Source organism: Corythoichthys intestinalis, chromosome 9 (assembly GCF_030265065.1).
Source record: "Corythoichthys intestinalis isolate RoL2023-P3 chromosome 9, ASM3026506v1, whole genome shotgun sequence".
Lineage (NCBI taxonomy): Eukaryota > Metazoa > Chordata > Actinopteri > Syngnathiformes > Syngnathidae > Corythoichthys > Corythoichthys intestinalis.
Window position 1 is genome coordinate 57,334,634 of NC_080403.1, and position 26,438 is coordinate 57,361,071.

At 39.2% G+C, this 26,438-nt stretch overlaps 2 protein-coding genes across 2 annotated transcripts in view; both read left to right on the forward strand.

Annotated features, from left to right (window-relative positions):
* The first annotated feature begins 217 nt into the window (after positions 1–217).
* Positions 218–14,447, forward strand: psma5 (proteasome 20S subunit alpha 5). Its single transcript, XM_057844852.1, has 10 exons — positions 218–312; positions 597–632; positions 1,517–1,583; positions 1,666–1,792; positions 8,174–8,241; positions 8,306–8,413; positions 8,497–8,555; positions 8,627–8,729; positions 12,580–12,666; positions 14,151–14,447. The coding sequence occupies exons 2-10, from the start codon at positions 604–606 to the stop codon at positions 14,226–14,228; spliced, it is 726 nt and encodes a 241-aa protein (XP_057700835.1). The 5' UTR covers positions 218–312; positions 597–603; the 3' UTR covers positions 14,229–14,447.
* A 3,707-nt stretch (positions 14,448–18,154) lies between these two features.
* The window catches only part of LOC130921626 (sortilin-like), a 47,290-nt gene continuing 39,006 nt past the window's right edge, over positions 18,155–26,438 (forward strand). The window contains exon 1 of the mRNA XM_057845724.1: positions 18,155–18,449. Coding sequence (XP_057701707.1) covers positions 18,213–18,449 — 237 coding nt within the window. The 5' untranslated portion in view covers positions 18,155–18,212. The remainder of the gene's footprint in view (positions 18,450–26,438) is intronic.

Consider the following 26,438-nt stretch of genomic DNA (forward strand, 5'->3'; position numbering starts at 1 on the left):
TGTGCTACATTTTAAAGCGAAGCATCTTTAAATTCGTAACCTTGTGTATCCCTAAACAATTTTTTTTTATAGATAGCAGCACTAAAAATTAAAAGCCAGCCTACATGTTCATCTTATTTCATTTAAAACAATTTGGAAAAAACATATATATTTTTATTGTTATTAATTCAACTTTTAAACATTTTAAACTCGAAATAAACCAAACGAGGAACCTCGCTTCGAATTATGTGCTCTTTCGGACTTTTTCCGGTGTTACACACGAACCGAATCCCAGAAACTAGCAAACTCATTCAAGGGTTTGTGCCACATAAGGTAAATTTCTTAAGAAATATTCAGAAGCATATTCTGCGTTGGTTATTTTTTTTTGTACTTATACCACTCACACACGCACGTTCAGAGATAATTTTTATGGATATTAAATCCATGCAGTGTTTTATTATGTGCGAGAGCTTGCTAGCACGCTAGCTTCATACCACTGCTAACTCCTGTTAGCTGGTCGTCTCGGCGAACTTGTCTGCAACTTTTTTAAAGAAGATGATTTGATTTAGCCTGTGCCTTTTTTCGTTTATATGTAATTGTATGTCGTCTGTTCACAGTTGAACGATGTTCCTGACGAGATCGGAATATGACAGGTTGGTTGAAACTAAAAGTTGTACTGAAACACAAACTGCTTTGTCATTTATTGGTTGCTTTTTCTTGCTCCTAGTCAACAAACTGGACCTATTAGTTTTTATTTTGGTTGCATTGAACATCTTAAGTTTAGTTTAAGAAATTTAATTTTTTTAAAAATCGTTAATGCATTTCTAAACGATTAAAGACAGTTCACTTTCACTTTCGTTGTAGATAGAGTTGCCAATTCTCTGAAAATACAAAATAATTGACACGATAACCTTCACCCTTATTATTATTTTTTTTAAATTAATAATTACAATACTATATTAATTTTATTTAAAACGGAATTATTCGCATATTTGCACGATATAAGTACATGGAAAAACAATTTTCCGCAGTGTATTTTGGATAAAAAAAAAAACTAGATTAAAACTAACATCTGTCTTGCTTAATTTAAAACTATATAATTTAACCCTTACAGTCCTGAGCCTTTTTGTGTGTATTGTGTGTGTTTTTTGTTGTTGCCATTTCTAAAAATACTTTTAATAAGTGCAAACATACTGAGATAAGCGTTTTCTTTTAATTCATTTAGAAATTCAGGTGCTTTCAAAGTCCCTTCAACAATAACGTTTTCGCAAATGATCACTCCTAATAAACAGGGTGTTCAAAAATGGTTGACCCCATTCTAAATGCCCATATCTTGGAAACTATTTGATGGATCTTAATGAAACTAACTACACGTTGGCAACCTTATATTAGTCGTAGACATCTTTGTTTTTGCTATAGCTCATCAGTATCGTCAACACGTTGCATTCAAAGTTTTAGTCTGTTCTCAATCAGGCTTATTTCCCAGCTATAGTTTTCAATGAATGATAATCACAACTGTTGATCTATTGTTTTTCAGAGGTGTCAACACATTCTCCCCTGAAGGAAGGTTATTCCAAGTCGAATATGCTATTGAGGCTATAAAAGTGAGTGTGGTGCTGAACAAGTTTGAAAATAATTCACACACTAATGTCACTACCATTTGTAATTTGTATCTCGTCTTCCCAGCTTGGCTCCACAGCCATTGGTATCCAGACATCAGAGGGGGTGTGTTTGGCTGTGGAGAAGAGGATCACCTCGCCGCTTATGGAGCCCAACAGCATTGAGAAGATCGTGGAGATCGACAGTCACATTGGTGAGCAGGGACTAGCGATGTAATGATACGCGACTGTAAGCCGAAGTCAACGTAAACGAAACCAAAACAACACAACAGTTTTAAAGGACGCTCGCTACACTAAGGTTAAAGAGCATATGACACGAGAAAAAAAGTCTTAAATGGCATTATTATGTGAATTAGAATCATATTTTGAGACGATTCGACTATATACAACAATTTAGCAAAGCGCAGATGACGAGAAATTAGTCTTTTAATCTGTCGGTTAGCCACGCCTACCATTATAGGGCTCTAGCGTCCCCAACAGGTGGATGACGTCAGCGGGAGACTGGGCTCATCGGTTTTACTATTCAGCCCATTGAGGGGGAATTATTCAGAACGAGGAAAACGCGACGAAGAGAGCCGCAAAATGTCATTGTTTCAGTCTCTCTACTCCAATATTTTTACAGGATATTCTTTTTATCCAAGTATTTTTCCCCAATAGCTATATAAATGGCTTGAGAAGGACCAGTCAGCCCGTCGAGGGGGAACTATTCACAACGAGGAAAACGCGATGAAGAGAGCGGCAAAATGTCATTGTTTCTGTCTCTTTACTTCAATATTTTTACAGGATATTCTTTTTATCCAAGTATTTTCCCCAATTGCTAAATAAATGGCATGGTCATGACAAATAACAGTCTTGTGCTGAATGGAATATGAAATAATAAAAATGCATTTATTCAGGACGACATGGCAAAATGACTCCATAATGGTCAAAACTGTCGACTTCACCTTTACTGTCGCACCTCCCGAACGATATTTTATGACACCTAAATCTGACATATGTCATTTCCCTTCCCCGGCTTCGGAGAGTGTAAACAAACCAGAAGGCGTGACAGCTAGCCGACATGCTAACCCGAACCGAGTGATGTTTCAAAGTCTTCGAAGCGGAAAATCACACATAACTATCATGGATTATTTGACATGACAACCCGGTTGTCGATTGTGTTCGCGGATCGGCAAACCGCCCGGCGGAGAGTAATTTACAGTTCGTTCCCCGGATGAGGGTGGCTGGAGTTGTTGTGGCGCTAACGTGCTGCTGCTAATGAGCATTAGGAGAGCTTTTTACATGCCTATCAATGATCAAACGTAAGTAGTCCTTCATTTAAAGGAAGTTTGTAGTGTTTACTTTGTAATCGCTGTATTCGTATTTGACATAATACAAAACAAGATGTTTACTCACTTCCTCTTAAGTCCAATGGTCCCACAGTAAATATCCACGGTGAATGGGAACCTTTTGAAACTCCAAAAAGGCGCATACGCCTCTCTCTCATACAGAATGATTTTTCTGCAGCCGTTTGGCTGGCGTGATGCGAAAAATAAACGTATTAATCCGCAAAATCAGCTGAATCCTTCGTCCTCATACACAACAGTACACTATAGCGTGAAGAGGACGTCTTCTACCGTACACGTCACAGCGCCCTCCTCCTCAATGCAAGGCCGAAGCTGGAAGTCACTCATTTTCATGGCGCGGGATTCAAAAAACTAAATAAAAATAGCGATCAATAGCGATGAATTGTAAGCTAACGCTACGGGTGAAATTTAGTGTGTGATGATCCCTCAGCGCAGACCTGTAAAGACCAAATCAACATTGCAAATTCTCTCTTATCAGAATAAGAAAAAAAATCTAATAATGTTTTTCCAAACAAGCAATCCTTGGAGCGCAGCCCAGCTTGAAGTACATCCTAAACACCAGTGGCAGGCATGAAAATCTCTCACCTTTCAGCGAAATTCGCCGTTTTGAAGTAAAAAAAGATGACCTACGTGAATCGTGTAGATCCGATGAGAAAACTTTTAAGGGGAGTGGGGGGGGGGTGTAGGCATGTGCCGGTTACCTTCACGGTTTACCATGCTATGAAAACGTTGCGGTTACAAAACCACTAAAATTTTCCGTCATACAGTACTACGTGTTCGTTATTTTTCATGTGTCGAAAATGCAGCCAGAAGTGGCTTGGCGCGGCAGCGCTGACCCCTTCCCGTTTGATGCTGCGAGTGTCAGTGACGCTATTCCAGCAAACCCAAAAACAAACTTTCCAAACGCAAGGCGTAAATTCTGCAATGCATTGAGCTCTCAAATCGTGGTAACTGAAATATACCAAATGAATACATTTAAAACGTTGTACAATCGTATTTTTCCACGTGTGAGTCGCTTCAACAGTTTAGCTTCATGAAAAAGTTCGCCAAAAACAAAACACATTTTCCTTTCAAATTCAGTACACAAAGTTACTAAAAACTTACAAAGACGAATGATATGCAAGGCTTAGCTAAGCTAGGAGAGCAACTTCATTGAGGTTAATCACAGCCGCTGAGAGAGAAACAAGTTTGTATGCGGGGAGGAAAAAAAGAGTGTCAAAGATCGCTAATTGCGACAGATGATCTTGTCCTAAGCACAAATTCACGTTCGCTGGACGAGGTGAGGTCTCACTCCCAATTTTTTTAGATGAATGCATTTGCCAGCATATTGAATTTGGTGAGTAATGGTTTTAATCGTTTTCATATTTTGCGGTATGACAAAGTTACTGCCGTTTGTTGCAGCTTGCGTTGAACACTGCCAGAGCGTCCGGTGAAAAAATAGCTCCTGTTAAGGTGGCTTCAAGCTTGTGTATTTAATGGTAATATAGAAGCAGTGTTGTCAGTAACGCGTTATGTGAGTAATGCGTAACTGTAATCTGATTACTTTCTTTCAGGAAAGAACAATCTAACGCGTTGATTTTTCTAAATCAGTAATCTGAGTAAAATTACTTTCCTTGATGCCTGTACGTTATTATTTTGTTATTGCCCCGTAATGTATGTAGAATGAAGAATACTGTAGTCATGGGAGTGACATCACATGTCACATTTTCTAATCAGGGATGGAAAAAAAAAAGGGTCACGTGTATTACCATGATGCAAGCATCCAATTCAAGCACCACTTGGAATTACAGCACAACAGGTAACACGAAAGCCAGGACTTTTTGATACTGCTCGTGCTCAATCCTGGGTTCAAGCTCAGTTGTTGTTGAAGGTTTTGAAAGCTTAGGTTTAAAGAAATTCTAAATATCCATTTTGCCTCCTCAGCTGTAGTTTTGGCTAAGCAATGCAAACGGCTGTCTCTAAGGTGCTATGGTCACATGATCCGTTCGAAAAATAATTTGGACCCAGTATGAAATACAGTAGTTTGAAGGATTCTTGTTCATTTCATTCATTTTTGTTGTTTATTTTATTGCTCTAAAACTTTTATAGACAACATTTTAATGGCGATATCCAATGGTCTTTATTTTAAAGGGGAAGTTCATAATTTTTAACATTAGGCTTAATCTTTGAGTTAGCCGGGGTTTAATTAGTCATTGGAGTTGATTTGAACAAATTCTACGCAGTTTGCCAGTTATTTGTTAGTTTCAGGGCTCCGGAGTGGCTAAACCAGCGCGATTCAATGGTGGTTGAAATCAACTCCTTCAACTAACTAAAAATCCCCGCTCGAATATTAAGCCTTATGTGAAAAATTAAATTGGTCAAATTCGCCACATGTAGGACGTTTCGCCGACAGAGGACATTTTGGCATAACGCCGGAACATATTTCCTCCACATCTTTCTCACCTTTTTAACCCCTGACCCATTTTCATGCCTGCAGTGGGGGTGGGAGGGGCCCAGTACATCTGACATGAGTGACATGCGCCCAAACTCTGCTGCGATGCAGGCTGACATACTACAGTCCCTGACAAAAGTCTAGTAGCGTGTCCATTTTCTAGAAACAGAGATAATTACAGCTTAAAAATCAATTAATCGTAATTAATCACAATTCAAACCATCTATAAAATATGCCATATTTTTCTGTAAATTATTGTTGGAATGGAAAGATAAGACACAAGACGGATATATACATTCAACATACGGTACATACAGTTGTGGTCAAAAGTTTGCATACACATGTGAAGAACATAATGTCATGGCTCTCTTGAGTTTCCAGTTTTTTCTACAACTCTGATTTTTCTCTGACAAAGTGATTGGAACAGATACTTCTTTGTCACAAAAAACATTCATGAAGTTTGGTTCTTTTATGACTTTATTATGGGTTAACAGAAAAAGTGATCAAATCTGCTGGGTCAAAAATATACATACAGCAACACGAATTAGCAATTTTGGTGATTTAGAAAGTTGTGTCAGTGAAATGAGCTTCATAGCATGGCCTCTTAACTTCTTGTGAGTGATTATGAGTGGTGCGCTGGTGACTTCTCTGAGGCCATTTAAATAGGGCTAATTGGATGCAAACGCCCACAAACGCTACAATGGGGAACTCAAAGGAGCTCAGCATGGATCTGAAAAAGTGAATCATTGACTTGTACAAGTCAGGAAAGTCACTTGGAGCCATTTCAAAGCAGCTGCAGGTCCCAAGAGCAACAGTGCAAACAATTGCTTGTAAGTATAAAGTGCATGGCACTGTTTTGTCACTGCCACGATCAGGAAGAAAAGGCAAGCTATCACCTGCTGCTGAGAGAAAATTGGTCAGGAGGGTGAAGATTCAACCGAGAATCACCAAAAAGCAGATCTGCCAAGAATTAGAAGCTGCTGGAACACCGATGTCAGTGTCCACAGTCAAGCGTGTTTTGCATCTCCATGGACTGAGAGGCTGCCGTGCAAGAAGGAAGCCCTTGCTCCAAAAGCGGCACCTTAAGGCTCGACTGAAGTTTGCTGCTGATCACATGGACAAAGATAAGACCTTCTGGAGGAAAGTTCTGTGGTCAGACGAAACAAAAATCCAGCTGTTTGGCCACAATGCCCAGCAATATGTTTGGAGGACAAAAGGTGAGGCCTTTAACCCCAAATACACCGTGCCTACCATCAAGCACGGTGGTGGTAGTATTATGCTGTGGGGCTGTTTTGCTGCCAATGGAACTGGTGCTTTACAGAGAGTAAATGGGATAATGAAGAAGGAGGATTACCTTCAAATTCTTCAAAATAACCTAAAGTCATCAGCCCAAAGATTGGGTCTTGGGCGCAGTTGGGTGTTCCAACAGGACAATGACCCCAAACACACATGAAAAGTGGTAATGGAATGGCTAAATCAGGCTAGAATTAAGGTTTTCGAATGGCCTTCCCAAAGTCCTGACTTAAACCCCATTGAGAACTTGTGGACAATGCTGAAGAAACAAGTCCATGTCAGAAAGCCATCAAATTTAACTGAACTGCACCAATTCTGTCAAGAGGAGTGGTCAAAGATTCAACCAGAAGCTTGCCAGAAGCTTGTGGATGGCTACCAAAAGTGCCTAATTGAAGTGAAAATGGCCAAAGGACATGTTACCAAATATTAGCGCTGCTGTATGTATATTTTTGACCCAGCGGATTTGATCACTTTTTTCTGTTCACCCATAATAAAGTCATAAAAGAACCAAGCTTCATGAATGTTTTTTGTGACAAAGAAGTATATGTTCCAATCACTCTATCAGAGAAAAATCAGAGTTGTAGAAATAACTGGAAACTCAAGAGAGCCATGACATTATGTTCTTCACAAGTGTATGTACACTTTTGACCACAACTGTAAGTACTGTATTTGTTTATTATAACAATAAATCAACAAGATGGCATTAACATTATTAACATTCTCTTGAACTGATCCATGGATAGAAAGACTTGCAGTTCTTAATAGATAAATGTTAGTACAAGTTATAGAAATTTTATATGAAAACCCCTCGTAATGTTTTCTTTTATTAAAATTTGTAAAATTTTCAATCAAAAAAATAAACTACTAGCTCGCCATTGTACTAACCCATAAAATCAGTTGGGCCCAAGCGCCAGCAGAGGGCGCCAAACACCAAAAAACAAGTAACAAGCGGACATTACACTGTATTGACATTTTAATCTGTTTGAGCAGGGCATGTGCGTTAATTGCGTCAAAATTTTTTAACGTGATTAATTAAAAAAAAAAAAATTACCGCCTGTTAACGCGATAATTTTGACAGCCCTAATTTTTTAAAATCTTTCTTTTGTAGTGACCACTACCTCATAACAGAATTCACCTTGGGAACTTGTGTGGGGCATGTGCCTTGTGTTTTACATCGTTTTTCACATTTTTCTCACACCTCTTCTTCCAGCTTCTTTTTCCTGACTTTCTCTTCATTCATTTCCTTTCATGGTCCGATATGAGTTCTTACCAAATGCGCTACTGCCCTCCAGTGGCCAGTTTCATAGCTTTAAAATGGATTTTGAGTGTTGTGCTTTGGAGCAAAGTTGCATTAGAACCTAGAGATGTCTCTTGTGAGAAAAAAAACGTAAAAGACGTAGAAATACGTTTTTAGGACACTGAAACAATTAAAAATAGAACATATTTCGACATTTTTCGGAGCAAATGAGTAAATAAACATGTCCGCTTTGTTTCTTTCTTCAAAGGTTGTGCGATGAGCGGCTTAATAGCCGACGCCAAGACCCTAATCGACAAAGCCCGGGTGGAAACACAAGTATGGACATTTGTACTCTACCTTGCATATCACCCGTGCGGCTTATCAAACTTCTCCTTAATAGAATCACTGGTTCACGTACGATGAGACCATGACGGTAGAGAGCGTGACCCAGGCCGTGTCCAACTTGGCGCTGCAGTTCGGAGAGGAGGACGCCGACCCCGGTGCGATGGTCGGTCTTTTTGCTCTTTCGAATTTTTAAACATGAGACATGTTTGTTTGTGTCTTCAAACTCTCTTCTGTTTGCGTGTACAGAGTCGACCATTTGGCGTGGCACTTCTCTTTGGAGGCGTGGATGAAAAAGGACCCCAACTGTAAATCACTTTTGGATAAGTCCACATTGAACATATTGAAAATGGACTATTTAGCTCTATTTAAATTTCAGGTATCACATGGACCCCTCAGGAACCTTCGTGCAGTGTGACGCTCGAGCGATCGGCTCGGCATCTGAGGGTGCGCAGAGTTCCCTGCAAGAAGTTTACCACAAGGTAATGCTGTTAATCAACTGCTACTACTGTATTGGCCTGAATATAAGACGGTGTGTTTTGCATTGGAATAAGCCTGAAAAAGAGGGGGTCGTCTTATATTCGCGTCTAGACAGTATACCCGTTCACGACGCTAGATGGCGCCAGATATCATTGAAGCGATGTTCTGTCATGATAGATCTCAGCTACTCTCATTATTTTATTGCAATGTTTTTCCTTATTCAGATTTGTTTCAAGACTACAGTTAGTTAGACTTCACTTTGATGGTTAATGCAGTTTAGGGCTGTCCCAAACGACTAATTTTCTCCCGATTAGTCAGCCGACTATTTTTACGAATAGTCGACTTAGAATTAAAAAAATGTATTTATTTATTTATTTATTTATTTATTTTTACAAATTTAGCAATGAAATTTTTGTTGATGCTTATCAATTCACCCCAAAAATTTGGAACACTTAAATTCTTTATTAAAGTACAAATAAACAGATAAATAACAATAATAACTCGCAAATAAACAATGAGTTCAAATGCTGATAGAATTAACTTGTGCAAAAGAATGGAATGTAAACAGATTCAGAACACTGACTTCACCTTTCCAACATGATTCAAAACAATTCTTAAAATAATACCTAGCATTAATATTATAGTATACTGTAGTACTATATATAATAGTATTATAACAATTATTCATTGCCAATCAGACTTTTCATAAAGGGTGTCATTTTAAAGGTATTCTTAGTGTAGAATCTGAAGTATGTGGGATTAATTCCAGAAATCGTTATTTATATGACGAACATGACATGCTTTTATTTTGAAATGTTCACCGGAAGTACGTTCGCTAAACCGCTATTTTAAGCATCACACTCCACAAAAAAAAACCACTTTTTGTCATTGCATGTTGTGTCAGTAAAAGATTTTTTTCCCTTTGGAAATGCTGTTAACCAGCGATTTTTCATGTTTGAAGTGACACCTTTTAACTGCAAGTTTTGGAGAAGGCTGCCTGTTTTATAGCCGGCAAAAGTAGATCGCCTTTTTTCCCCATTCACCTCAATGTAGCAATGCTAACGTATATAATGTTTAATATAGAAGTGTTTTCTCCTATCTTGTATGTCTGAACTTTAATCCTACAGCGTGTTGATGAGAGAAAACAACTGGAGTCTCATATGCCATCAGCACGCACGCAGAAATGTACGCACGCACGCACGCGCGTGTAGCGATTAAACGCAGCGGTGAAAATGACCGCCCGCATTTTTATTTACCATGCGATAAATGGACTCATTGCATATCGCGACAGGCTTAGCAACCTCAATAAAACATGTCATTAGTTAGTTAGATGGATTTACAATCTCCTGTCGTTATCATTCATCGACGACGTGCAGCCAAGCTTGGCATTGAAGAGACAGGACACAACAGTGTACCCTCCTTTGTTTCTTTAAAAATAAGTCAATGTTTTGGACTCTGGTGCGCTTTTTGGCTTTGTGCCGCTTTCCCCGCTAGCATACCAAGCGTCCAACATTCTGAACTTTCCACGCATATATTTTTTTTAACCCTTCATTAACCGTCGACGGATTTACGTCATTTATGACGTCGACTATGTCGACTAGTCGGGACAGCTCTAATGCAGTTATTGCAATTTTGTTGTTTTATTTCAATAGATTTGTTTATTTACATTTCAAAAACCAGAAGCCATTCATTTACAAATGTGATTGCACTTTAGTTTCAGTGTTTCCCACCAATGAACGAGACTGTGGTGGCCCGCCACAGTCTCGTTTGGGCCCGCCACAGTCTCGTCCCCCCCCCGCCGAAAAAAAAGATAATAATCAGATGCGTCAGTCAGCCGATTACACAGCTGTAGCCCACTCCACCCTACTACCCGCGCGCGCTCTCGCTCGCGCGGGTAGTAGAGTAGCATTTTAGAGTAGTATTTTATTTATTTATTTATTTTTTAAGGCAGCTTCAAACTAGCGGCAGCCGAGTGGGAGGAGTTCAGCGGACACCTATTCATTGTGTATTGTAACGTAATGTTCGTAACTATGCAGGCCCCCCCTTAAGAGATGCAAGGGGAACGAGTAGGAAGAATGGGAGAACGAGCGAGATAGCGAGAGATAGCGGTCGCATGTCGTAGCAGCCCGCTGTTATTTTGTTATTGTTTTTCTTTATTATTGTTACCACAATCAAGTGGGTAAGCAAATAGAGACTTCTCTCCTTCTTCCCCATATCCGGGGCATTACAATAGTTTGGATCGGACTTTTCGGCGAAAGTGAGCGGTGGACGGCCGTCTTGGACGGAAAGCAAACTTTGATTGAACTTGCGCTGAGAGGCGGTGCCCAAAATAAAGCCTTGCTCTATTTTCAGAGCGTTGGTCACAGTAAAATATTTATTAGTTCAAGCAGAGTAAAATGATACATATTCACGGTACAAGAACGTCTTTTCCGTGTCCATCGATTGGTAAGAAAAGGCTGTTTGTACGAGTGACGTGTGGGCGCTCCCGTCAGGAGGGACATTTCGCGTGGAGTGGCTATTTTTCGGCACAACACCGGCGCGCCAACTTCAGACAATTACGGCTGACGAAACTTTGATAAATGCGCCCAAATATGGGTCAAATATGGCTCTTTCAACAGTTTGGGTTGCCAACCCTGAGTCACTACGAGATGTAAGTCGTACTATTGCTACGAGAAAAAAAGTCGCATTATTACATAGGGTAACGTAGCTGTAATCAGCTACGCATTTTACATACATGTACCGTAGCTGAGAGCTATAACATTAGCCTAGCTAATGAAATATTTCAAATTTATCTTTGTTATGGTTCTTCTTGGGGGAAATAAAATAATGAAAAAAAAAAAATTTCGCCATGGCACGACATGGTGAGGCTGTCCGACTCCGATGCAGCCCACCACCACAGTTTAAAAAAATCCTATGGGAAACACTGAGTTTACATATTTAAATGTTCAGATATTAAGATTTGAATGAGGCAAACTAACATGATTATTCTCGTAAATATATTGTTATAGTCATTTGTTTCGGATGTACTGTAATTCTGTATAAAAATTAATTTGGTGTTCAAAAAGTCTTTTTTTTTATCAAACTCGAGTCTTGAAAAAGACAGGGTCGTCTTATAATCAGGGCCGTCTTATATTCGGGCCAATACGGTAATCACCAGATTAACTTAGATGTAGGAGTATTTTTTTAGGGCTGTCAAACGATTAAAATTTTTAATCGAGTTAATTAGAGCTTAAAAATTAATTAATCATAATTAATCGCAATTCAAACCATCTCTAAAATATGCCATATTTTTCTGTAAATTATTGTTGGAATGGAATGATAAGACACAAGACTGATATATACATTCAACATACGGTACATAAGTACTGTATTTGTTTATAACAATAAATCAACAAGGTGCATTAACATTATTAACATTCTCTTAAAGCAATCCATGGATAGAAAGACTTGTAGTTCTTAAAAGATAAATGTTAGTACAAGTTATAGAAATTTTATATTAAAACCCCCCTAAATGTTTTCCTTTTATTAAAATTTATAAAATTTTCAATCATAAAATGAACGAGTAGCTCGCCATTGTTGATGTCAATAATTACACCATGCACACTCATTGTGCTGAAATCCATAAAATCATTTGGGCCCAAGCGCCAGCAGAGGGCGCCAAACACCAAAAAACAAGTATCAAGCGGACATTACACTGTATTGACATTTTAATCTGTTTGAGCAGGGCATGTGCGTTAATTGCGTCAAATATTTTAACGTGATTATTTAAAAGAATTAATTACTGCCCGTTAACGCGATTATTTTGACAGCCCTAGTATTTTTTTACCCAATGTTTTTTGTTTAATCTTGCAGTCCATGACGCTTAAAGATGCCATCAAATCATCTCTCACCATTCTGAAGCAGGTGATGGAGGAAAAGCTCAACGCCACCAACATTGAGGTGAGTGTGTGTGTGTTCGCATTTTTTTCCCCCCAAACGTATATGTCCAATTTCCAGTTAAAAAAAAAAAAAAAAAAAGGGATTAGACGAATACTCAAGTAATGATTAACTTCTTATAATGTGTGATTTGTTTTTTTTTTTAAATATTTTTACTCTCAGCACAATACCATCTATGTGTACTGTTATTATTATGATGCTATAAACTATTACATGACCATATTAGGCCAAAAAATACACCAAAATCATCAAATTCTGACTGGAAAAATATGTTGAAATCACCTGACATCACCCGTCCAAAGACGGAATTCAAACTATCTATAAAATATGCCATATTTTCCTGTAAATTATTGTTGGAATGGAAATATAAGACACAAGAGGGATATATACATTCAACATACTTTACATAAGTACTGTATTTGTTTATTATAACAATAAATCAACAAGATGGCATTAACATTATTAACATTCTCTTAAAGTGATCGATCCATGGATAGAAAGACTTGTAGTTCTTAAAAGATAAATGTTAGTACAAGTTATAGAAATTTTTTATTAAAACCCCTCTTAGTGTTTTCGTTTTAATAAAATTTGTAAAATTTTCAATCAAAAAATGAACAAGTAGCTCGCCATTGTTGATGTCAATAATTACGCAATGCTCATGGTGCTGAAACCCATAAAATCAGTCGCACCCAAGCGCCAGCAGAAGGCGACAAAACACCAAAAAACACAAGTAACAAGTGGACATTACACTGTGCTGTAATTTTAATCTGTTTGAGCGGGGCATGTGCGTTAAATGCGTCAAATATTTTAACATGATTATTTATATAAAATAATTAATGCCCGTTAACGCGATAATTTTGAAAGCCCTAGTTAATAGCCTGTCATTACACCGTCATAATTATGACATGACACTATCATGGGCATTGATGACTTTATGAAATATGTCACTAACTCCCATTTATGTCCAGCTCGGGTCTTTTACATCCATTTAAAAGTGAGATCATGACATCTGTCATAAGCATTTATTAAAATTGTGATGGACTTATGAGTATCTTATGGCGCCACTGTCAAATAAAGTGTTACCAAACACCATAACTAGCAATTAATGAAACAACTGGAGCCGTAATTGAATAAATAATCGGCACGGAAGATGGATTTTGATTGGTGTTTTCAAATGTACCGCTGCTGTGCATGCTCGGAGGCATGTTGGACCACACCAGTGTTGACAGCAGGTGGCAGCAGAGGTTGACTGTCTCCCCCGAGGGAGCAGTGACGGCCAAATGAAGAGTCTGGAAGCAATGATGGTGCTTCATTTGGTCTTATGACAGTCTAGCAGAAACAGTTTAGCAGAAACCTCATTGGTTAAATCGATCAGTAAGAACAAAAAGCAGGACGCACAGCAGAAGAAAAGCTTCGAAAAAGAAAACTCTCCTTGAAGTGTTTGAATTTGAATGCCTGAGTGTTTTTTTTCTTTTTGTTCTCTTCAGCTGGCAACTGTGGAGCCAGGGAAGACCTTCCACATGTACTCCAAAGAAGAGCTGGAGGACGTGATCAAGGATATTTAGAAGTCTTTCAGCAAGTCCACCAGACCTCGGTCAACAAAACACAACTTTCCATCAGCACATCCCACTCGGTTCTATTTGGATGGCATCAGAGGTTTTGTCTGTTTGATGTGCTAATGGACTTCTTGCCTATCAGCAAGCATCCGAGTCGAGCGGCAGGAAAGCATGGGGAGGGGCGGGGGTATAATTTTTTTCTAACAAATCAGTACTTCAATTAAACTGTTGTATTCCACAAATGACTCATTGGTTTTTATATTCAGGTACCATATATAGCCCACAATGATTGACATTGTTCGAACACCAAAACAACCCGAATTCTCGCGGGACACAGGTTAACGTATTGGACGTGCAAAAAAAATGACCGTTGCATTTCAAAATGCTACTTGTTCTACAGTTGTTGTCCAAATTACATCATTCAATTTACGAGCCGCTTATCCTCACGAAGGGTATCGGGCGTGCTGGAGCCAACAAATTACATCATTTACACATTGAAAAAAATCCAAGACTAGAGTTGTATAAATATTTTGCAAAACAATTGGTTCTGCCAAAAACTTTCCTATTCATTTCTAATGGAGAAAATTCCCCAGTCATTTGCAATGGCCCTATTCGCCCTTCATTTCAATGGCAGAAATACTTCCATTGGCTTCTATTGATTTCCAACCGAAGTGACCCGATATCAAAAGGTATTGACTCTGAAATGCCCCAAAATCAACAGGAAGTGACTTATCAATAGCACGTCATCCCATAATCAATCCCAAATCAACAGAAAGTGACCCAATATGTGCTGGAAGTGCACCTGAAATGCCGCCGAATCAACAGGAAGTGACCCAAATCAACAGAAAGTGACCCCAAAATAAAAACAAGAAGTGACCCGGAATCTACAGGAAGTGACTCAATATGTGCAGAAAGTGCACCTGAAATGCTCCCAAATTAACTGGAAGTGAACCCAAATCAACAGGAAGTAACCTGATATCAGTAGGAAGTCACCCTGAAATGCCCCAAATCAAAAGGAAGTGACCCTATGTCAAAAGGAAGTGAACCTGAAATGCCCCCAAATCAATAGGAAGTGACCCTGAAATGCAAAATCAACAGGAAGTGACCCAATATGCATAAGAAGTGAACCTGAGATTCCCTAAAATCAACAGGAAGTGCCCCATTGTTAACAGGAAGTGAACCTGAAATGCCCCCAAATCAACAGTAGGTGACCCTGAAATGCAAAATCAACAGGAAGTGACCCAATATATAGAGTAAGTGAACCCGAAATGCCCCCAAATCAACTGTAAGTGGCCCAATATGTACAGGAAGTCAACCAGAAATTCCCCCAAATCAACAGGAAGTGACGCCAAAGTCCACCCATATAAGCAGGAAGTGAGCCTAAAATGCCCCCAAATCAAAAGGAAGTGATCTGAAATCTACAGGAAGCGACCAGAAATCTACAGGAAGTAACTCGATATCAACAGGAATCTCTCCTGACTGTGGTTCTCCCCAAGGTTTCTCATTTTTTCCAAAGTCCCCCATGTCAAAAGGAAATGATCCTGATGTGACCCAATATCAATTGGAAGTGAACCTGAAATGCCCCCAAAGCAACAGGAAGTGACTCAATATCAACAGGAGTTAAACCTGAAATGTCCCCATATCAACAGGAAGTGACCCCAAAATGTCCCCAAATTAATAGTTAGTGACCCAATATCAACATGAAGTGAACCTCAAATGCCCCCATAACAGGAAGTGAACCAATATCAACAGGAAATGAACCTCAAATGCCCCCATAACAGTTAGTGACCCAATATCAACAGGAAGTGAACCTCAAATGCCCCCATAACAACAGGAAGTGAACCTGAAATGCCCCCATAACAGGAAGTGACCCAGTATCAACAGGAAGTGAACCTGAAATGCCCCCATATCAACAGGAAGTGACCCCGAAATGCCCCCATATCAACAGGAAGTGACCCCAAAATGTCCCCAAATTAATAGTTAGTGACCCAATATAAACATGAAGTGAACCTCAAATGCCCCCATAACAACAGGAAGTGAACCTGAAATGCCCCCATAACAGGAAGTGACCCAATATCAACAGGAAGTGAACCTGAAATGCCCCCATATCAACAGGAAGTGAACCTGAAATGCCCCCATATCAACAGGAAGTGATCCCAAAATGTCCCCAAATTAATAGTTAGTGACCCAATATCAACATGAAGTGAACCTCAAATGCCCCCATAACAGGAAGTGACTCAATGTCAACAGGAAGTGAACCTGAAATGCCCCATATCAACAGGAAGTGACCCCAAAATGTCCCCAAATTAACATTTAGTGACCCAATATCAACAGGAAGTGAACCTCAAATGCCCCCATAACAGGAAGTGACCCAATATCAATTGGAAGTGAACCTGAAATGCCCCCAAAGCAACAGGAAGTGACTCAATATCAACAGGAGTTAAACCTTCAATGTCCCCATATCAACAGGAAGTGACCCCAAAATGTCCCCAAATTAACAGTTAGTGACCCAATATCAACAGGAAGTAAACCTCAAATGCCCCCATAACAGTTAGTGACCCAATATCAACAGGAAGTGAACCTCAAATGCCCCCATAACAACAGGAAGTGACCCAATATCAACAGGAAGTGACCCCAAAATGTCCCCAAATTAACAGTTAGTGACCCAATATCAACATGAAGTGAACCTCAAATGCCCCCATAACAGGAAGTGACCCAATATCAACAGGAAGTGAACCTGAAATTCCCCCATATCAACAGGAAATGACCCCAAAGTGTCCCCAAATTAACAGGTAGTGACCCAATATCAACAGGAAGTGAACCTGAAATGCCCCCTAACAACAGGAAGTGATCCAATATCAACAGGAAGTGAAACTGAAATGCCCCCATAACAACAGGAAGTGACCCAATATCAACAAGAAGTGAACCTGAAAGTCCCCCCTATCAACAGGAAGTGAACCTGAAGTTCCCCATATCAACAGGAAGTGATCCAATATCAACAGGAAGTGAACCTGAAATGCCCCCAAATCATCAGGAAGTGACCAGAAATCTACAGGAAGTGACCTAATATCTACACGAACCTGAAAAACCCCAAAATCAACAGGAAATGACCCTGAAATGACCCAATGTCAACAGGAAGGGACCCGAAATGCCCCCATATCAACAGGAAGTGACCCAATAGCAACAAGAAGTGACCCAGAATCTACAGAAAGTGACCCAATATCTACAAAAAGTGAACTTGTAATTCTCCAAAATCAACAGGAAGTGACGCCAAAGTCCCCCATATCAAGAGGAAGTGAACCCGAAATGCCCCCATAACAGGAAGTGACCCAATATCTACAGGAAGTAAACCTGAAATACCCTCAAATCAACAGGAAGTGATCCAGCTCGAGAAACAAATGCTCTGCTCTGACATTAAAAAACCAAGGAATGCTATATGAAGCCCGCAAAGCCTGCGAAACCACATTAAATGAAGGATACACCCCCTAGTGACTGGGCGGCGCACTACAGTCCAACGAGTCACTTCTATGCAGAGGGGAGGGGCAAATTTCCACTTGTAGCAACACATACACACCTAACACACTGACTACACTATCGTCTTGAGGGGCCGGCGAATATTTACACAAAAATATAAGTTGAATGGGTATTTGTCCAACTAATGAAAATACAGCTTCATTTAAACTGCGGACACAAACGGCACCCTGATTAATAAAAGTGAAAACTTGTGAAAGTTTTACAGAGCTAAAAGGCGTTGCTAGTTTTATACTAACCACTAAGAGGCGCTAAAATCCCGGTAAAGATTTGATATTAACTAGCCGAGGAAGAGTCCTGTCGTCCAATGAAAATGCAGGTTATTCTCGTCCTGGCCAATCACGCTCATCCGTGGAGGGGACGTTTTAATGAAAGATGACGAGGGGGGGCGGAGGAGTCAGTGTTGGGGATTAATAAAATAGCCTGAGTGAACGCAAGCAAAACTGAGCATCCGATTTAAACATGCTTTATGCGGGTTCTTTTTTCACATGGGGCTTGTTTGCGTGCGCGCTAGCGAGACGGTTCCACGCAGGGAACAAGTCGTTCGCGGGGAGGCCGACGAGGGAGTTGAGGGGTGATGAGGGGCGACGCAGTTGGGAGAAGTTTGAGATGTCGGAACGCAGCGCGCTCGGACTGAATGAACACTCGTGCCCAAGTTTTCCTGGAGTCCAGTCAGCGCTCTCAAACAACACCCACACTGTAAGTCATTTTCCCCATGAACAATTATCTGTCTGAAAGTGCTTGAACCAGCGAAGAGTTTGGATGTAAATAAATGGAAAGTCCTCCGTTTGGTTAACTTTTGCATTGTTAACGTTAGAAACATGAGGCACACCTGCACAATCTAATAAAAATACTGCTTTTGCATTAAAACAGTGCAAGAAAAGCTCTGTTTGATAGGCAATTTTGAGATATAGTGTAGTGTAGTGTCTACAAGCTTCTCAATTGATGAAAATTGTTTAAGGTTGGGGTGTCTAATGTACCTCCCGCGGGCCGGAAGCGGCCCGGCAGCGTATCCAATCCGGGCCGAGGATTTTTTTCTGCCTGACAGTAGGTTTGTGTGATGGAGGGCGTGCACTACTGCACTTGGCTCACTTGTGTCTGCACTTACATTTGTTACGTTCCCTCTCCCTGTCAGAACGGATTGGATGTCTAAAAGCCTGTCGCGATATGCATTAAGTCAATTATTCGCAAGGTAAATAAAAATGAGGGCGGTAATTTATCACCGCTTGTATGCGTTTGCGTGTGCGGCGTGCACTCGGCACACTTGCCTGTTGATTGCATATGAGACTATATTTATTAGTCATTACAACACTGTAGAATTAAAGTTCAGACATGCAAAATAAGGAAACACATCTATATTAAACAAACTGCATTAGTTCCCTTCTGTCTATTTTCGACATGTGTAACTTTTAAAACTGTGTCATCATTTAAAGATATATTTAAGTTAAGTTTCCGATTTAGGAGCATTTTAGGTAAAAAGTGACTTAGGTTTGCCAGGAAGGTTCTCTACAACAGAGCCTTCCTGAGAAGTCTACTGCTTTAAGATGGCGGCTGTTTACTCACGCATCTAGTTCTTTATTATACATGTTGCTAATGTCGCCGTGTCTGCCATTTGCATCTAATTCTGTATATATTCTTTCTTTCTTTCCTTTTCTTTCCTTCTTTCTTTCTTTCTTTCTTTCTTTCTCCCTCCCTCCCTCCCTCCCTCTCGTTTTCTTTTTCTTTCTCTCGTTTTCTTTTTCTCGTTTTCTTTCTCTTTACTTTCTTTCTTTTTTTTTCTTTTTTGTCTTCTGTCTTTCTTTTCTGACTTTGTTTTGTTGTCTTTCATTCTCTTTTTCTTTCTTTGTCTCTCTCTCTCTCTCTCTCTCTCTCTCTCTCTCTTTCTTTATTTTCCCTTCAGACATGACAAATCCAACAAACATACAGCATTTATATGTGTTTACAATGAATTCAACCCGCCTCAGTAACGGTAATGGCGTTGCCAAGATGAAAAAAGTAATTGAATAGATTACTCTCTACTGAAGAAATAACGCTGTTAGTAACACTTATATTCTAACGCCATTATTAACAAGACTGTTAATAGGTCACACTTTATTTGACAGCGGCGTTATAAGACTGTCATAATTATGACATGACACTATCATGGGCATTACTGAATTCTTATGTTATTAAGTGTCATCCGGCAAATTATGTCACTAACGCCATTTATGTCCAGCTCGGCTCTTTTAAATCCATCCAAAAGTGAGAAATTATGTCACTAACGCCATTTATGTCCAGCTCGGCTCTTTTAAATCCATCCAAAAGTGAGATAATTTGCCATATCACACAAAATGAAATCTGTCATAAGCATTCATTAATTTTCATGGCAGTGGCATGTCATAATTATAATGGTCTTATGACAGTCTTTTGGCACTACTGTCAAAGTGTTACCAAATACCATAACTAGCAATTAATGAAACAACCGTAAGAGTAATCGAAGAAATGATTAACACCGAACACCAATTTTGATTGTTATTTACATCTGTAGCGCTACAATGCATGCTAGGAGACACGTTGGACGACAACAGTGTTGACAGCAGGTGGCAGCAGAGGTTACCTGTATTACTCAAGGTTATCAAACGAAGATGAAACCACACCGTTCAAGTATTTTGGATGAAATGATTTGGCATTGAAGTTCATACAGGGAGCTCGAGTGATCTGCTTTTTCTGTGATGTGGTCCAACTTGAGTGTTGGTTGCGTTAGATCAGAGGCCGCTGTTTGACCTCCTCTTCTGATGTTTTATGTGCGTAAACATTGGCAGTGCGCAAAGGTCAGCTTTCGGAGGGAGCGGGAACAAGTTGCTCATTGTGTCGGCGTTCGACCTCTGACGTCAGCCGCGACTTTTTCGGGCACCCTTCCACTGCCAAGTAGTCAATGTGTTATGTGTGTGGGTACGGACGGTTTTGCGCTTCTATAGCAATACTGCTGAAGTGGTAGGATTCACAGTTTGGGAGCTTATTTGCAAACATATCTCACACGGACATTTATTATTTGGCTTTCGGAAAACTGCAGCTAGCCATTAACCTGGCAGCTTGAGTGATTGTTCCATATATTCCGCATATCAAACTAGGAAAGATTCATTCGAGATCTGCTTTGTGGGAGGAACCTTTCAAAAATATACATATGATACGATTTGCGATGCAAGGCTCCCTATAATGATGATAACACGATATTACGATTAGGGGTGTGACAATGTATCGAAAAGGTGATATACAATCCCTAGCAAAAAAGTATGGAATTACCAGTCTCGGACGAGCACTCACTCAGGCATTTTATCATGTAGAACAAACTCGGATGAAAAGCTTGAAAAAATAATTAGTTCAAAAGTATTAGCATTCAGAAACACTAAAAGAAATGAATAAAAACGTTGTGGTGATCAGTAAATGTTACTTTTATAGAGTAAGTGCAGGGAAATATATATGGAATCACTCCATTCTGAGGGAAAAAATATGGAATCATGAGAAACAAACAAAGAAATAACAATCAAAACTCATCTCTAGTATTTAGTAGCACCACCTCTGGCTTTTATGACGGCTTGCAGTCTCTGAGGCATGAACTTGATGAGTATTTTTCATCAATTTGGTGCCAACTTTCTTTGATTGCAGTTGTCAGATCATCCTTGCAGGTCGGAGCCATTGAATTTTATTCAATTTCCACCTCAGGTTTTCAATAGGGTTGAGATCTGGGCTATTTGCAGGCCATGACATTGACTGGATGAGTCTTTCTCCAAGGAAGGCTTTAACAGTTTTAGCTCTGTGGCATGATGCATTGTCATCTTGGAAAATGACAAACATATTTTCAATTGAAGGGATAAGAAAGCTGTCTAAAATTTCAATGTAAACGTGTGCACTTATTGATGATTTAACTACAGCCATCTCCCCAGTGCCTTTGCCTGACATGCAACCCCTTATCATCAAGGACTGAGGGAATTTTTTATGTTTTCTTCAGGCAGTCATCTTTGTAAATCTCACTGGAACAGCACCAAACTAAAGTTCCAGCATCATCACCTTGTCAAGAGTAAAAAAATCTGCATTGGACAAGGTGATGATGCTAGAACTTTTGTTTGGTGCTGTTCCAGTGAGATTGTCAAGTTTCACGTGAAAGTTGTCTTTTTCTGGCCATTTTGAGAGCTGAATCAAACCCACAAAGGTGATGCTCCAGATACCCAACTAGCTCAAAGGAAGATCAGTTTTATAGCTTCCCTAACCACCTAAACTGTTTTGAGCTATGCCAACGTAATTGCACAAGGTTTTCTAATCATATATTATCCTTCTAAGGCAACTAGCAAGCACAATGTACCATTAGAACACTGGAGTGATGTTTACTGTAAATGGGCCTCTTTACAAAACTACGTACATATTGCATTTAAACCGGACGTTTCCAGCTAGAATGGTCATTTACTACATTAATAATGTATAGTGTTTTTCTACAAAAACACTCTCAAAAGCGTGCGCCTTATAATCCGGTGCGCCTTATGTATGAATCAATATTGAGCTGCAACAGTTTTTTAATTTTGTTTGTTGTTGTTTTTTTTGTTATTATTTTTTTGACAGATTTATACAAATTTGCAAACAAAAACGGGCTTACAAAATTGCACCATTATAATAAGAAAACCATAAATAACTCTCCATCATAATATACAAAATATTACTTGCTTGCATATAAATTTTGCACTACATGCTTTACCTTGCTGTTGTGTTGTTGTTTTGTTGACATTCCCTTTAGCGCAGCACCGTCTAATGGATGCATAAAATAACCTGAGCCTCTACTGTAACGTTTATTCTATGCGCCTTATAATGCGGTGCACCTCATATATGGAAAAAGTTTTAAAATATGTCATTCATTGAAGGTGCGCCTTATAATCCGGTGCGCCTTATAGTGCGGAAAATACGGGTAGTTTAATGTTATTTCCATTGAAAAAAACTGTACTTTCAAAAAGGAGGACATTTCTAAGTGACCCCAAACTTTTGAACAGTAGTGTATATATTAGAGATGTCACGTCATTTTCAAAGTATCGGAATCGGCAAAAAAATATCGGCCATGCCTTTTTTTAATATATATATATATTTTTTTTTATTAAAACGTTTTCTAATTGTATTTAACGTTACAGACATAATATGTTACACTCGTCCAGAGTCTTTAGTTTAGGCTTAAAGGGTATGAAAACACTAAGGGGCTGTGAGATAGCAATAGAACCGTTGTGGCAAGATAACAAATATTAATAAAGTTAACATAAAAAATAAATCGCATTCATGAGCAATTATCGAAAATAGATCGAAAATGACGAACATTTCCGAAAGTATTCCGGAAACAGCCGAATGGGGCGGAGACGTCATAGCAAGGAAACAAAAGGTCGAGGCGGGTGCCATCGTTGTTTATCGACGAGAGAGTTGCGTTCGTGTTTTATCAAAAAATGGCTAAAATGCTTCAAACCTGTCATGCTATGTGGTTTACAAATAGCCATTTGTCGCAATGTAGTACCCATGAGTTCCCGAACGCGAGAAAAAGAGCTGGACTACGCAGACATTGAGTAAAGTTCGTCCGTGCTAAGAAGGCTTATTTTGCAGACCCAGCCTCCGGCACGGTTTTGTGTAGTGCGCATTTTACACCTGAAAGCTAGACGAACGATGGTCAAATGAAATCAGGTTTTGCTAAGAAATTGCTGCTGAAAGCAGATGCGGTGCCCACCTACACGCGCAGCCACCTAAATGTCCCGAGATAACAAGAAAGAGGATGATGACTGGCTCTGATGAGACCACCCCGCCACCCCAGGCAAAGCAAAGGAGGGAAATGGCCAGGGTGAGTACTCTTTTATAATAAAAAACATATCACGCATTGGATATAGGACTGGACACATGTATAAATTATCGCTCGTAAAATATATAGAACAAATCCTCTAATCCCATTCATATTTGTGTCGGTTGGCAGAGCGAAAACCGATGATAGCACATTAAATGATAATTATTCTATACATTACTTTATTTTGCGGTCACGGTGTATCAGCTTCACAAAAAGAAATGCAAAACAAACCATTCTGTGTTTGTGTTGCCGCCGGTGTTTCATCAGTGTGATTGCTCCCTTCAGTAGGCTGCATTGGCTTTCGTTTGGGCTCAAATTGATTACCCAAAACACCAAAAAAAGGTTCATAACTCTCCTCGTCACCATTAGAAGAATGTTCGTTACGTCGGATTTGTCGCTGCAACTAGAAACAAAATTGTACGCCATCATCGCCGCCATTCAGTACTAAGCACTGAGCTGGTTGTTTCCTTATAGTGACGTCACGCACACAATATGGTAGATTTCCGGCATCTCGGGGGCGGGTCGTTTTAGTTTGACAATCGACCTAATTTCTATCATTTTCTTGGTGTTGCGATGTGTGTAATTACACGAATTGGCATGATATGAATTCAAAAGGCATGTGTTGATGGATAAATGATGGAATATTAGCATTTCCCCAGGTGTTGTCATACCCTTTAAGGTAGGGTTATCAAATTTATCCCGATAACGGCGGTAACTAATTTTTTAAAATTGTATCACGTTAAAATATTTAACACAATTAATGCACGCACTGCATGACCCACTCACGCATTGTCGCGCTCAATCTGTAATGGCGCCGTTTTACCCATTTAGAGAGATAAAAGGCAGCATAAAATGACTAGAGTGAATTTTGGCAGCCTTTGGAGCCTTTTTTTAATTGGCTAAAGCCTCACAATCCCTCTCCCTACGATTAGAAATATCATGGGAAGCAATGTGGGGAAGCAAGACAGCAATTGATCTTTTTCTTAACACCTTATGTTATTTCCCAACGCAGAGAAGATATATCCATTGGTAGCACTACGCACAGTCATGGTTCCACTTCCCATCATGCATTTGGGCATGGCTACAGTATCATTTACTGAAAGCTCAACAAATACACTAGATGGCAATATTTAGTCACAATATACAAAGTCACAAGTCTTTCTATCCGTGGATCCCTCTCACAGAAAGAATGTTAATAATGTAAATGCCATCTTGAGGATTTATTGTCATAATAAACAAATACAGTACTTATGTACTGTATGTTAAATGTATATATGCGTCCGAGTTTTATTCATTTTTTTCTTAATGCATTGCCAAAATGTATATGATTGGAAAAAATTATCGGGAATGATTGGAATTGAATCGGGAGCAAAAAAAAAAAAAAAAAAAGCAATCGGATCGGGAAATATCGGGATCGGCAGATACTCAAACTAAAACGATCGGGATCGGATTGGGAGCAAAAAAACATGATCGGAACAACCGTAGTGTATATATATATATATATATATATATATATATATATATATATATATATTAGAGGTGTGCAAAATTTCCGATTCTTAGATTATTCGCGATTCGGCCGTGGAAGATTCGAGAACGATTCACAAACATCCAAATTCCGATTATTGAAATATGCCAAGTAAAACGGAAGTACAACACACTCTTTGGGATGGAACGGAGCGAGAGTAGCTAAACATCATGCTTCTCATTACCCGGCCCCTAAGGTAATGCCAATGCTCAACTCACGGCTCTAGCTCAACTCATGCCACGAGATAAAAAAAACACAACATACCTGACTGCTGCCGAAAAGCTGCTACAAAGTACAGCCACATAATGTTACGGTAGATATCATTTATATAGGACTAGATGCATCATAGATTCGGTAGCGTAAGCAGCATATCTACAAAAAGCTAGATGCCGGCGTTAGTAAACGGCCGCCATCTTAAAGCAGTACACTTCCCTGCAAGGCTGTTGTAGCGAACCTTCCAAGCAAACCTAATTAACTTTTTATCTAAAATACTCCTAAATCGGTAAAATATTGACTTGAATCTATCTTTAAAATAGTTTTAAAACTTTCACATGTCGAAAGTAGACAAAAGGGAAATTATGGAATAACGGGAGCAATTTTAACAACTTTAACAGTTGATTCACAACATTAAAATTAATTGAATGTAGTTTAAAGCTGCTGATACAGAATGGGGACTGGAGTTTTTTTATTTAATGTTATTTTTGTATATTTGTTTACTGCTATATGCGAACTTGATACTGAAATAGTAGTTTAGTTTAGCCTGAGAGTATTTTTGAACAATTTTGGAACTAATGTACAAAACTTAAAAAAAAAAAAAAAAAAAAAAAAAGGAGGGGGGTGCATCAATAATCGTTTTATAATCGAATCGGAGCCTCTAAATCGTAATCGTAATCGAATTGTTAGGTGCCCAAAGATTCCCAGCTCTAATATATATATATATATATATATATATGTATATAGCCACCCTCATAAAGTTCCTGCCACCCCATCAAAATTTTTCCTAGATCCGCCCCTGGAAAGAGGGCTTCTTTCTATATCTTAAAAAATGGATCATTGCCAGATTTGTTGCTCGAATCCCCAAACTCATAAATCCAGACGAATAAACTGGAATGTTGTTCGCTGCCAACGTTAACATTATTATCTTGTATATTATGCAACAACATCCTTTGAATTTACAAAGGACCCTAAATTATCCTCTTTTAAATATTTACATTTGCTTTTAAGAACATAATTGTAATTGACACGGCCTTCTGTGGAGCGTGCGAGCGCCTCAGTGTTCTTGCTGCGCTCGATTGTCTCGTTGTCTGGCTGCGGCTTTGTC

Coding starts and splice junctions, on each gene's coding strand:
- psma5 (XM_057844852.1), top strand. CDS start 604: ATGTTCCTGACGAGATCGGAATATGACAG. Junction 633..1,516: donor ACGAGATCGGAATATGACAG/GTTGGTTGAAAC, acceptor ATTGTTTTTCAG/AGGTGTCAACACATTCTCCC. Junction 8,414..8,496: donor ACGCCGACCCCGGTGCGATG/GTCGGTCTTTTT, acceptor TTGCGTGTACAG/AGTCGACCATTTGGCGTGGC.